The sequence below is a fragment of the Gamsiella multidivaricata genome (assembly GCF_025024155.1).
Source record: "Gamsiella multidivaricata strain RSA 2152 chromosome Unknown BC939scaffold_55, whole genome shotgun sequence".
Taxonomy (NCBI): domain Eukaryota; kingdom Fungi; phylum Mortierellomycota; class Mortierellomycetes; order Mortierellales; family Mortierellaceae; genus Gamsiella; species Gamsiella multidivaricata.
In genome coordinates, this window is record NW_026251763.1 from 115,018 (window position 1) to 128,132 (window position 13,115).

A 13,115-nucleotide genomic window follows, 5' to 3' on the forward strand; every position below is an offset into this window, starting at 1 on the left:
GTCTGAGAACGGATTTGACCGTCTCGAGCGAATAGGTGCACGAAGGGTCAAGAAAACGAAAGGGAAAAGCGGATTTACGCCTCTCCACAGTGTCCCTTACTGGCGCTGGTGCCGGCTTGTCATGGCGTCATGGTGGTAGCAAAATTGAAAGAATAACGTAGTACTGTACAAGTTTTAATGCGCTAGAGACCAAATGAGAAGGAAAAGACATGTCAATTTAAATGAAAATAACATGATCGAAGCGAAAAGACAATGAGAACAGCAGCAACATAATTCCATACCTTCAAATATATGAAAAAATAGCAAGGGTGGGCCCAAGACAGTGAGGAGGGGGAGACGCATGTTGTCTACATCTCCATGTCCATGCCTCCTGAACCTCTTCCCCGTCCTGCTACATAATTTTCCCGGCTTGCGGCAGCCATGGCCGCCAAAGCAGCCACTCCTCCGATCGCCGCTGGCGTATATCCTTTGCCGTGTCCAGCCAAGTATCCTTGGAGTTGTCCTCCGGATGGTACCGTGCCATCGTAGCCCCAAGTCGCCGGATCGTTGTGATCGTGATGAACAGGTGTCGGAATATAACCCGATGGAGTCTGACCCGCAGCCTCGGCCAGCGTTGCTGCATGGGTGTGCTCCACCTGATGTCGTTGCATTTCCTGGAGCTCCAACTGTTGTGCAAGCTGGAGTTTTGCCTGTTCCTGCTGCTGGGCCTCATGCAACTTTTTCTGCTCCTGCAGAAGTCGGTACTCCAATGGCTCCTCGTTCTTTTCAGCCAACGTGGACGCAAAGATGCTTGTGGCGATCCCTGTAGCTGCCACGCCCGGACTTGATGATCCAGGCATGGAGGCAAAGTGGGGCGTTGGTGGACTGGAAAACGATGATGATCCCTGCGCAAAGGAACCCCAGCTGTGGGAAGGCATGTTGCTAACTCCAGGCACTGTCGAAGGGCCATGGTCTCCTGCAGCGCCAGGCGTTGTTGGTGCAGAACCTCCATTTCCACTACCGAAACCAGCCGATGGTGATTGAGAGAAGCTTCGTGCATATGGACTGGCACCCGACGCTGTATGGAAGGGCTGGTCAAAGTAGCCGGCCTGCTGACAATGTTGAGGACCGGATGCGACCTGATCGGTGGAGAATCCAGGCGTGCCAGGGCCTGTTTCAGGATAACCAAAGATGCCCTGAGCGGATGCTTCAGAGCCCAAATTGCGTTTCTAAGCAAGGAAGTAAGGAGCAGATTATAGGGTGGTCAGTCAGCGTGGCCTTTGGAAATTAATTTGCTCTCCTGGAGGATCCTGAAAAAGACAGGGCTCATCGCAAAACGAGATAGAGAGTGCTCTCTGCCACTCACTCGCCGATGGTATTTTTGGCATCCCCTGTCGAGCCCTAGCAAGATCTCATTCTCAATGTCTGCTTACCTTGATCCCCATGAATTCGTCGGATTCATTAGCGAGTCCACGCTTTCGGTTCGACTGGCGGTTGAAGGAACTGTCCTGGGCAAGGTTCTGGTGCTGCATTAGAAGCTGCTGTTGGTTCTGTTGCTGTTCCAGAAGCCATTGCTGCTGGGCTTGTTGGTGATGCTGCTGAAGATACATGTGGTGATTCAGTTCTTGTTGCTGTTGCTCTTTCTGTTGTTGTTGTTGCTGATTGAGATGACTGTGTTGATGCTGTTGCATGAATATATGTGAACTTGAAGCCAAACGAGGATAGAGGCGGTCCGATATTGTTAAAAAGATGTATCCTACGAGCGTGTTCAATCGTGAGTTGGTTTGAATAGGACAGAGTGGGGGGAGTTAAGGAAGCAAAGGAAGGGAAAGAGGATTAGAAGAAGAAAGAAAGAAAGAAAAAGATGAGGAGGGAAAGATAGAACAAAAGCCAGTCCATCTCTATAAGGTTAATTCACTATAGAAAATAAAAAAGCCCTCTTACAATGCTACGGATGAAATGAAGGGAAAGTAAAAGCAACAGAGATGCAACTGCCTTTTTAAATTATCATGAATACCTTGGGTCGTTCGATAAAGGACGAGAGAGCAGAAGAAGAGCGTATGCTGACTGAAAAAACCGCTCACTGCTCTCCTCCTGACCCTTACGCATGGAACGCTGGTGGTGGGAGCGTGTTGCGTTGCATGGCAAGGAAAATGGGATAAGAGAGCAATAGGGGAAACACCGCATATCACTGAAGTGGTTCATAAACACCGCGAAGGAAAAGACAGACCACTTTGTTTCTGTTTGCTGCTTCGTACCCTGTATCCTAAGACCGTAGCCCATTTCAACGCCGTAATGTCTGCCTCTGTGCGTCGTCAGAGAAGAAAGAGGATGTAAGATGCTTCAATGTGGGGAGAAGGGTGGGGGTGGGGGGTGAGAATTTGTTGGAGAGTGAGAACTTACTTTTGATGAGAGAGCCAATGGGGAAGCTGTGGAATCGAAGACGAAGAAAGAAGGAATGAGCTGTGTTGCTGTTGTTGTGCTTTATTGTCTACGCATAGGAAAATGGCTAGCAAGTGCTGCTGGAGGAAAGAGAGAAAAACCATGGATTAGTTCTATTCGCGAGGTGAGGTGGTAGTGCTTGAACTGCTTATTTACAGCCTTACTGAAAATCGCCTACTGCAGCAAATTTTTTTAAGGACTAAAGCACTTCTCGGCAACCCTGTCCTCCATTGGATGCGGTAATTAGACTAGGAGTTTTCAGCGCCAGTTATTCGGTAAGCATGCATCCTCTTCATCTTGTATAGCCCAATTGATTCCGCTTGCTGCCTGTGTGCAACAGCTTCATTTGACCCAACATATACTATCTCTAGTGGTAATTGTTCGATGATGATATGATATATAGGTGGTGAGTCCGTAGTGCACGTACATGGCAGCCATCGTCGTCTGGTAACTTGTCTCGATGAGGGTTCTAACGCGTCTCTGTGCGCTCCTATGCGCTTCCATGCTCTGGACGATCACTTTAGTCCTTCTCCTTCCTGTACAAATAGCAAATGGCGTTCGTAGTACTCTAGCAGCTTCAAAGGGCACCGCTTGTGGATTTCCTGGGATGCATGCTCTGTCAATTGTCCTGCCTTCCACCGTAGATGAACCACCAAGTCCCCTCGATCAGATGGCCTTTGCTCCACGGTCTCGATCTTATCCACATGATCTTCCCATGACTCCGACGATGTAGGCGGCGCCAATACCTCAGCTCCGTCCGTTTTCCGCCGCTTCACCGGCCCTGTCTCTGTCGTAATCGAGTCTTGCTTCCTACGTGCTGCACCGACTTTGGATGGTCCTGCATCTCCAGAGATCGTTCGGTCCGAACTCTTTCCTTTTGAGGCAGCTTTTGTCGGTGTGATCTCCATGTTCTCAGTAGGATCCTCGACCTTGATTTGGGGTCCAGAGGCTGCTACATTGGTTGAGGATTGTTCTAGTAGTGGCGACAGGTCTGGCAGCAATGCGTCCTGATTCCTTTTGCTGCTCTGCTTCGCCTTTGCTAATCTCTTCATCCGTCTAAATTCTGGGTCTTCGCCAAGAGCATCGTCCCTGCTGCCTCCGGCTTTCTCATATCGTCTCCAATACTCATTGACATAGACATCGCAAAAAACTGATGTCTCGTGTTCCCATGTGTTCTCGTCGTTTGAGTATCCCTTCCACTTGAGGCAATAGTACAGACCGCTGCCTTCTATGCGCTTGTGTCCAACAACGCGCTCAACCTCGTAAATATCCTCCCCTTCTTCCTCCTCCTCGTCATCCCCAGAGTCGCTGTTGTTTTCATTCTTGTCGCAAGAGTTCTGCGGAGGTTTGTTATTAGGTGGATTTGCTGAGAAGGCGTGGGATTCCTGAGGCTCCTTCTTTATCTTGGTACTGTCCATGATGTAGTTGTCTTTGTGTGTTGATTCCGTGTGTCGATTCCGTGTGTCGATTCCGTGTGTCGATTCCGTGTGTCGATTCCGTGTGTCGACTTCGTGCGTTTAAGAGTGATGTGCGGCCTAAACAGAAAAAGAACCAAGGGTCAATCATCGGTGCGCATAGAAACTAATTCCTTCATGATGCTGCTGTCGAGAACTGCAGCTTCAAGGCTTGCCTAGACGTCCTGATGGTACCTGCAGAAGTGGGAGAAAGAGCCGCAACAATCAACGCGAACAGGACAAATAGTATAAGCTCACAGCCGGTGCGCACGTGATATTTATTGCTTCTCTTTGGGAATATGTTACAGCGCGGTGCCGCGCTCAAAGTCGTCGCGGATCTCCTTGGTGTACTTGTCGTAGAAGCGGGAGATCTTTTGATTGAAGCGTTGGTTGGCATCGTTGATGTAATTGACATCCTCGTCATCCTTGTGGGCCCTGCGCTTCGAGAACCTTGTCCGCGCATCGATCTGCTTGGACACGTCTGCAGCCAGTCTATCCACTGCCAGTACGTTTGGTTTGGCGTCCGAGAGAAATGCAACTGAATTGGCGTCCCGATAGAACCCAGAGTCGCTCGCCACAACCAGCTCGCCCTCGTCATTCACTTGCATTGAGGCCTCCTTCTTGGCATTGTAAGCAGCCAGATTGGGCTTCAGTTCTCCCACTTGCTTGAGGTATTTTTTATGATTAACCTGGTCCCAGTCTGAAATAGAGAGAATGGTGTATTAGACCTACGCAGAAAGAAACGTCAGTGCGTGCCATTTTGATGCTTACCTGTAAACTTGTTGTCCATCCTGACTCTTTTTGCCTCCTGTTTCTCGTTCCATTTCTCCACGCTCTCTGCAGAGTAGTTCCAGAATTGCGATCGCTCATAGTCCTCTCCTGCCTCTTCCGCATCTCTTTTAGCAATCAGCTTTTCGGCTTCCTCGCGAGCCCTCTCCTTCTTAGCCTCTTCCTTCTTGTTAATCTTGGATTTCTGATGCTCTGTCATAAGATCTGTGCGGTTCGCTTGCTTGGACGCATTCTATTACCAAAACGTGAGTGATAGAAGTTAGTGATTCAGTATAAGTATAAGCGCAGCACTTTTAGAATCAAAGCGTACCATCTTCTGTCGTAGACTCTTGAGTTTCTCCATCCTCTCTGACATGGTCAACGGCGCATTAGCACTTTTTTCTTGAGATGCTTGTGCCTCCACCTCTTTCATTTCGACGTCCTGATCAGCTGTATCCTTCGTCGCCTGGGCTTCCTTCTCTTCCTTCTCTGCTGCAGGAGCAATGGTAGTCGTGGTTGTAATAGTCGTAGTCGTAGTCGTTACTCTTGTCTTCCTGACTTTAATGGTTTCCGCAGCAGCCTCACTCTCCTCCCTGTCCTTGTCCTTGTCCTTGTCCTCCTTGCTCGTGTCCTTGTCCTGATCTGTCTCCGTAGGTTCATCTGCTGCTGCCACTATTGCTGTCTCTGTTGCTGCCTCCTTTGCCGCTGTCTCTGCTGCAGCTGCAGCGGCAGCAGCGGCTTCAGCTGCGAGAGTTGCCTTGGTTTTCCTTCCAGATGTTTTCTTCTTTGGTGGCATGATTGTATGGCTAGTTTCTCTGATGTGGTCGATGAGTAAACTGGTCAAGAAAGGCGAAGCTGTTCTAAAAACATCTACGTCACCTTCGTGAGCACGGGCGGTGCGAAAACTACAGTAATTTCTTTTTCCTTCCCCTTTGACTACAGAATTCCTCCCCCCTTAGCCCCCAAAAAGTAGTCGATGGTATGCCGTCTTCGCTCCTACTGGTTCGCTCGCAAGGTGAGTTGACGCTTTCTGAGCCGAGGTTCTCCTTTCACAAGCAGTTCAAGCTTGCTCCATGCGCCAATCCCTGGAAAAGGAGTCGCAGGTTAGCTACGTTGGCGGGACAATGCAGCCAGTTACCCAAGGGGTTGTAGATTATTTATTTTTTTCTCACACCCTTCTACAAGGTCCTTACCGTTGCATGGCCTAAAGCAGTCTAGAAAGGTGCGAAATGCACAGAGAAACAAGAACTGTTTCTGCTGTTGTTAACTCTATTGCACCTTCATCTTCCTTTCTCTCCACATATCCAGTCATGTCTTCCAACTCACAGGCAAACACAACACAAGGTAGCGGACAGGATGCCATTATGTCTGAAGACGGTGTTACTTTTAATCAGAACCTAAGCGAATTTGTTCAAGTCGATCGCAAAGTCTTCTTCGCCGCTGCGGACCGAAATAAAGGAGCAATCATCGAACAACTGCGACCTATTCTCGACAAGGCACAGCTTGGTAAGAAATAAGAAGAAAAAATATAGAAAGAGTGTAGTTGCTTGCGCTACACTCCTCGTGAATACAAACTTGGTTTCCAATGCGACACAACGTGCTGTTCAGCCTACTTCATTCTTCCTTATAACAGAATTCTCTATCGAAATCATATATGCAGTCTTAGAAGTTGGATCGGGCTCAGGGCAGCACGTTTATCACTTTTCCAAGGACTACCCAGATATCGTCTTTCAGCCATCCGAATACGATCCTGCTCTTCTTCCCAGCATCGACGCCTATGCCGATGACCTCAACAAAGAGGGCCATCATATCCAGCCCGCTCTCGAGCTTGATGCTACCAAGCCAGAGCATTGGCAGCGTGTCCAGGCAGCTGCTGGTCAGTTTAAGCAGTACGATTTAGTCCTTACCACGAATGTATTCCATATCTCGCCATGGGTGGTCAGTCAGTCGATCGTACGCGGCGCTGGGCAAGTGCTGAAGAGCGGTGGCAACTTTGTGATATACGGACCGTTCAAGAAAGATGGCGCTTTTAACGCGGAGAGTAATCGTGAAGTAAGAACACAGACCGCGATTGAAACTGCTGTTGCGATGCAGGACGATCCCCCTGTAAGCTTAATTTACTGTTGCTGAACCCATATTTTTTTTCAACCTATGCTTGCCTTTTCTTAGTTTGATCAAACCCTTCGTGGACGCGATCCGTCGTGGGGCGTGCGAGACATTGAGGAGATCGAGGCCATAGCAAAGCAGGACACAGGCATGACGCTTGAACGGATCGTAGATATGCCATCGAACAATTACATGTTGTTCTTCAAAAAACAATAATTTCGGACCATACTCCACTGCTTGCAAATAAATGCGGCATGAGTGACATTAGCATCCATTCATATGTAGACAATGATCAGCGGTCGTGTTTCGCCGACTGAAAAGGAAGACAATTAGCAGAAGGTAGACCCGGAGCCCTGGACAGATGAATGAGACATATATCCGTTTTGACCCTCTCTAATATGTTATCTTCCGCAGCCTGACAGTGATATCTGGTTCCGATGGCGGGACTTACGCTTACTTGATATAACATGGCCACTTTGAGATTTGTTAAGATCCCTTGGTCCCAACTCACGTTGTTTGTCACTGCCCTCTTCCTATTCCTTGTTTCGCCACCTACGAAGTTCAAGAGGCAGTCATTCAGCGTCTGCAGCGAGGCCTTTATGTGTTTGATGCTATGAATTCCTTTATCATCTAAGTACTTTGGGCCTTTTGATTCAAATGGGTCTGTTCCAGCTATACCAACAAGAGAATGTTCGTATGTATGGAGTTCTGGCGTCAGACGAAGAGAGTATGTCTTCATTTTTATTGTCATTTTGTTTTCTTTCGTGTATTTCTGTACCGTAACTACAGCTTTACAGCGAGTATAAAAATCTTTCCCAGTTGTTAGGGAGTCAGTCTATCATTTTGGTTTACAAACGAGGGTAGAAGGGTGTGTAATCGGCCTCAAATTTGAACATGCATCTTTTTGACCGCGTCCATAGCAAAGTCCTTTCAGCTCAGTACACTGGAGGAGTAGTTAAGAGCAGTAATTTGTTGGTGACAGGAGGAAGTGTCCAAATCTAATTATGTGCCCACTCCTAAAGCTGAAAGAAGCGCAATGTTCACCCCGTCTTGGTCCAGAGCTAACAAGTTTTCCTGCCGTTTATTTCATACACGTAGAAACCTGCGGCCGAAATTGCGGGGCTTGCTAAGTACATATCCCTCCGGACCACACCATTAGATGGATAGAGATATATTCAACTCTGGTAACCGCACGCTTGATCTTACCGCGATGCGGGATACCAGATGTGGAATTTCGCTCAACACTTGGAGTCGCTGGATATGGCTCACCCTGCACTCGATTTTACCAGTAAAACACCTCCCAGCACCGATACAACACATGGGATTTTAAAAAAGGCGAAAATTTCACGGTATTCTGTATATGGTCAGGGGAGCCCTCCCCCCAGCAAGCTTGGATCCAGCATAAAGGCTTCATCGGTTCACGGCACATTCGGGTCCGAGCTCGTTAGAATGGTCAATCCATGCCCTTACTTATCTTTATTTTATCCTTCTATTTCTATGACCTGAATTTGTCTTTTTTTCATATTCAATCTGGATTTGTATGGCTTCAAGGGAAGTATACGTGGTAGTCAGTATCAATGGATATCACACGTCGATAAAGCTCCCGGTCGACCGGTCTCAGAACGGGGAGACGTGCGACTTTGAACTTTGTCGCGCAGGTTAATATGTGCTAGCTCCATTGCATCCACTGTGAGCTGTCTTTGGACAGGAACCCCATAGCTGCCCAAGACAGGTCAAAGACTATACCTCGCCTCTTTTTACTGGAGAAGGACTTCAGAAATTTGTTGTTCACGCGTTCGACCTACGAAAACCTCCTTACGACAAAAATAAACATATAGTCCTCGCTGCCGCCATTTTAGTACGAGAGTTGACTGGTCAGCAAGCGAGATAAATGTATCTTTGAAGCGTAACGACCTATGCGCCTTAGGGATCAAATTCGTTAGCCTTTTAATTATACAGGAAGCAAAGCACCATAGAAGCACTTCGTTGCAAAAATGAGGATGTGCATGAATAAGTAAAACGGTACCAAGTTTGGTAATGCTTCTGTTTCAGGCCTCCACAGGAACCGGAAATGAGGAAGGATTGGCATTGGCCGCGCAGATGGTGTAGGTGTCTTGGCCAAAAATATCGTTGTAAACGAAATGTCTCAGCCTACGACCGTTTGTTCGAGGGGAAGTCGATTGCATTTTCCCTTCCTAATGACCCACTTTGTTGGCAGCCTATTGCATGAAAAAGAAAAAGAAAACTCCCTTCCTTTTTTCCGGAGCTGTTTACTCGGGCAGCATGCATGAATAGAACGTTCATTCAAAGCTTCTTTCAATTATGCAAGTACGCGTCTAGAATGGCCGGAGCTGCGCATTGGGATCCGCTTATTCTGTGAAAAAGAACGCACGTCTTGACTACACTACGGCATGCAAAACACGAGAAGGACGGCATGAAATGACAATTCTTTTTGAGGTCAGACTCACGTCAAAAGTAGAGTACCAACTGGCGTTTGCTTTTCTCGACCGGACGAGGTATACGAGTCCTCTCGAATGTGTCCTGCACTGCACGATGAACCCTAGTTTTGGTGTGGGGGGCGGTTTTTTTGCCTATTTGGAGACTCATAGCGTCTGGTTTACATGACCTGAGCCTTGCCTTAAGCACCCACGGGTGGTATAAGGAAGACTGTATGTCGATTCTCTTTGTGTTCTCAACCATTGCAACACGCGCCCGCGATTGTTCAGCTTGATTTGCGCATCTTTGATCTATTCAAATTGTCTTGTACCTGGCTTTCCTACCGAATAAAATATGGTGTGCTATAGCACGCATGCCTATGGGACATGGCAAGGCGATCAGAGGCCATCCGGCCCAACGGGGGCATTCATGGAAACACTTAATCAGCAATCTTAGCCAAGCATGTGTCGACCTGCTCGTATCATAGTTAAGGTGAATGAATGTCTAAATGTTATCTGAGGAGTGCATAGTGCATACATAAGAATGCAGCAGAGCGTCGGTGTCAGTACCATGCAGATATCGCCCCAGCGCATACTAGATACCCTTGGGCTGGTACTCTCTTCTATCTCATCTCTCTTTCTTTTACTGAGCGCCTACCACGCCCCAAAAGAGTGGGTGAAATTGCTCTCTTATGCACCCGCACGCCCAACTGATATCTAAAAGAAAAAAGAACAAGTTACAGCAAGCCTGTTGCGTGGCACCATTCTCGTGCCTAGCTTATCAAACCGGGAAAACGTATACGAAATTCTCATACTACAGCTACTAGTAGCTCTTGGGTCAATCCTGGGGACCGACCGTCAACGAACCTTGATACTCTATGACGGTTGATGACTGGCTCTGCTCTAGGAAAGAAAATAGCATACAATTCATCTCCGACGTTCCTGAAAACATGATAGAGACATGTTATCAAACCGTCTCCTTTTCTTTTTGAATCTCCACCATCTTAACCGGGCACAGCACCGCCAGGGTGTCTATAACGATCCTTGCCGCCTCCCTGACTGTCTCGGATAGCCTTGCTGCAACGGAATAGATGAAGTGCATGGAATATCGGTCGGTTATTCACATATATATGGCGTTGACGGAATCAGTAATTCATCCAACAATGGCGCAGATAAGCTGAGTACCGGCACCTGAAGAGAAAGCCTGCAAGCGCACATGGCGCTGTTGCAGTAGACCACAGTAGACTTCATCAAAACGAGGAGGGTACTACAGTACCATACATGCATGCACTATTGTATTCTATCCGTGCCACAGCAGTAAAATATACAATAGAAACAATGATTAGTTTAGTTTTGTGCACTAGCCCTTTGCCTACAGATAATTGGTCTGTGCTTGCGCCTCCTTGGATCTCGATTGGACCAAACGAAATGAGCCAAGCAAACCCAAACAGTCCGATGTATTTCTATCATACCACTTGGGTCTAGTATGCAAAAAATACTCCATGGCCCTTGAAAGCACGGAATGACAAGCAATCGGTATTAAGGTTGTTGTTTCTTTTCCTCCTGTTCCCACACAGCTGTCAACCTTAGGTATATGTTTTCTAATATTTTTTTTAGAATGATAAGCCCAACACCATAGAGAGGATTTGACACGAAAGAAAGGTGGAGTAGAGTCGATGGCGGCAACAGAAAGAACTCCGTCCGCAGTTCTGCTGTGTATGCTATTTTAGATACGTGATATGGATGAATAAAACCGGATATTCTATCCCTCCTTTCATTTTCTCTCTCGTAAGGCCTTATCTCTTGCAAGGTATTTTTTTTCACTCCCTTATGGACGAATGAATAATTGCCTGAATGGAGATGGTCGTTGATTACCAGGTGGCTACATCGGTTATCGAGCCACGGACTGACTGAATTATGATTTAAAAAACCTGGCGGGGAGAGCAGACCAGGCAGTGGTCCAGAGGGGTAGGAGAATGGGCCAGGCCAAACCAGTCAAATAGCTATGGTTTCCAAGTGGAAACGGGCCTTAGTTGAACATCCGGGCTTGTATTCAGGTGGGCGAGTGGAGATAGGGAAACAACAAAGCAATAGCTGCAGCACAAGTGAAAAGATAAGGCGCTATCGAGAAAGCGTTATTCTAAAATATATTGTCCGATAGAATGTGGAAGGAGATTTGTTCTGCCACCTCTTCTGAGTATAAATATTTCCTGGAGGAGAGAAAAATTGTTTGTGGCCAACTGTCGCCTTTTTCTTCGTTTCTTGACCTGCTTTCCCTTCCCTCCATTTCCCTTCACCGCGGCTTCCTCTCCTCCTCTGCTGTATCCCCCGGCCATCGTTCTTCATACCCTTTCTCCTTTCTCTTCGTTCATTGAATCCATCGTCTCCCTATTCCTCGTATCAAATTAACATCGTCTTTCACGCTCCTCGCAACAACCGCAATCCATACACCCCACACACCGCCTATACATCTCGCATTCAGTCAGTGTCGAGCAAATAGGAACTAGGTAGGAATCTGGTCTTCGCCATCATTATTTCTTGCGCACCTTCGTACCCCCTCATGGGGGGACAATGCGCCTTCGGCGCCACAAAAGCATCTGCGAGGCATTGGTGCCAGCAGTAACATAGTTTTTTTTTTTTTTTTTTATTGGCGCCGGAAGCGGAGTAATTTTTTTCTTTCTATATCTTCCTGGCCTAAGCTTTTATGCATCTGTCAGGACATATCTTTCCATTCCATACTCCCTTCTTGGATCTTCATTGCAGATGCATCCAAACATCCTCCTTTTTCAATACTCAACAGATCCTGCATTATTGGCTCCTTAATACTATCATCAGCTGGCACAAAACAACTCCCTATCAGATCCACCTCATTGACATAATCCAAACCAATCACTGCTGCTTCTTTTTATCACACATCCACTGTCAATTTCTGGCATTTTCCTCAGGAGCGTCAGCTCGCAGTACAGCAATTTATTATCGTATGCGGGGATATGATGAGATCTGTCTCATAAATTCACTCCCGAGACCCGTCCAGTCGATTCCCCTCGATTTTTCCACCATATCCAATCTGGACGCGCTGGATTGTATCTTGTTACGAGTGAATCGGTCTGAGTGAGAATGGGACGTGAAATGGATCTGTGTTTGTGCACGATCCATTTAGCTTCGCGTTTGGTGACCACTGAGCAACAGGATGCACAGAGGCATCAAACAAAAGGGCTAGTTTTTAGCTCCTCTTTCTGCATATTCCAATGGGACTATTGGGAAATGAATTGGAAAGAATGAAAATCTGGCTAGGCGTTATTTTTCGCCGTCGACGACTTTCTGTGTAGATGGCAGATCGACCATTGTCCCATCACCTAGTCCCAGCCTCTCCCATTCCTAGACTGTGTCCTCTTGCTGCCTCTTGTTGTTTTTTATGCACGATCGACGACTCGTTCTTCCTGTCCCGCAACGCCTCATTCCCTTTCCTGCATGCGATTCATGCAGCCGCTCTCCCTTTTTTCCACTGTTCCTGGTCCGTTGGTCTCTTTGTTCCAAATGATCCGTATGGATTCCCAACAACTTTTTGTTTATGGCCGCTGCTATTTCCCTTCAAGTTCGCGTGCCGATATCCCATTATCCGTCCTACCCCACAACCTCCATGTATCTCGCTCCCGGTCCCCTCGATGGCCAGCCCTTTCTCCACAGCTGGCACATCCGACCCAATCGAAGACTCACTTTCTCCCGCTACTCTGCGCACCACTCCATCTATGCATGCAAGATAAACCTGCAACTGGGATTCCATTTTTCCCTTCCAATCTTTCTCGTCCATTTTGGTCGCACCTCACGCGTTATTCAAATCCAGTTATTTGATCCCGCTCTAGCTCTCATATTGAACTTTTGGCATTCGACAGGGTGTTGATGAACGGACCTCTTTCACTAGGCGGTCATG

The 13,115-nt window shown here is 47.4% G+C and overlaps 5 protein-coding genes across 5 annotated transcripts; 1 reads left to right on the forward strand and 4 right to left on the reverse strand.

The window, feature by feature from the left end:
- Positions 1-69: 69 nt before the first annotated feature.
- BC939DRAFT_244061 (uncharacterized protein) lies at positions 70-1,218 on the reverse strand. Its single transcript, XM_051550950.1, has 2 exons — positions 282-1,218; positions 70-182 (listed from the first exon to the last, which is right to left on the reverse strand). The coding sequence occupies exon 1, from the start codon at positions 1,037-1,039 to the stop codon at positions 392-394; it is 648 nt and encodes a 215-aa protein (XP_051409815.1). The 5' UTR covers positions 1,040-1,218; the 3' UTR covers positions 70-182; positions 282-391.
- A 1,733-nt stretch (positions 1,219-2,951) lies between these two features.
- BC939DRAFT_378061 (uncharacterized protein) lies at positions 2,952-3,692 on the reverse strand (the record flags this gene model as incomplete). Its single annotated transcript, XM_051551708.1, has 2 exons — positions 2,952-3,140; positions 3,378-3,692. Coding segments are annotated over 2 exons (504 nt in total), but the record flags the coding sequence as incomplete, so codon positions are not given.
- Positions 3,693-4,177: 485 nt separating this feature from the next.
- On the reverse strand, positions 4,178-4,890 carry BC939DRAFT_399782 (mRNA splicing factor SYF2; the record flags this gene model as incomplete). Its single annotated transcript, XM_051552501.1, has 2 exons — positions 4,178-4,575; positions 4,647-4,890. Coding segments are annotated over 2 exons (642 nt in total), but the record flags the coding sequence as incomplete, so codon positions are not given.
- On the reverse strand, positions 4,647-5,543 carry BC939DRAFT_458738 (uncharacterized protein). Its single transcript, XM_051556641.1, has one exon. The coding sequence runs from the start codon at positions 5,437-5,439 to the stop codon at positions 4,924-4,926; it is 516 nt and encodes a 171-aa protein (XP_051409818.1). The 5' UTR covers positions 5,440-5,543; the 3' UTR covers positions 4,647-4,923.
- A 410-nt stretch (positions 5,544-5,953) lies between these two features.
- BC939DRAFT_505290 (uncharacterized protein) lies at positions 5,954-6,965 on the forward strand (the record flags this gene model as incomplete). The annotated part of the gene is made up of 3 exons (XM_051560640.1): positions 5,954-6,149; positions 6,277-6,695; positions 6,813-6,965. The coding sequence occupies 3 exons, from the start codon at positions 5,954-5,956 to the stop codon at positions 6,963-6,965; spliced, it is 768 nt and encodes a 255-aa protein (XP_051409819.1).
- Positions 6,966-13,115: the final 6,150 nt, after the last annotated feature.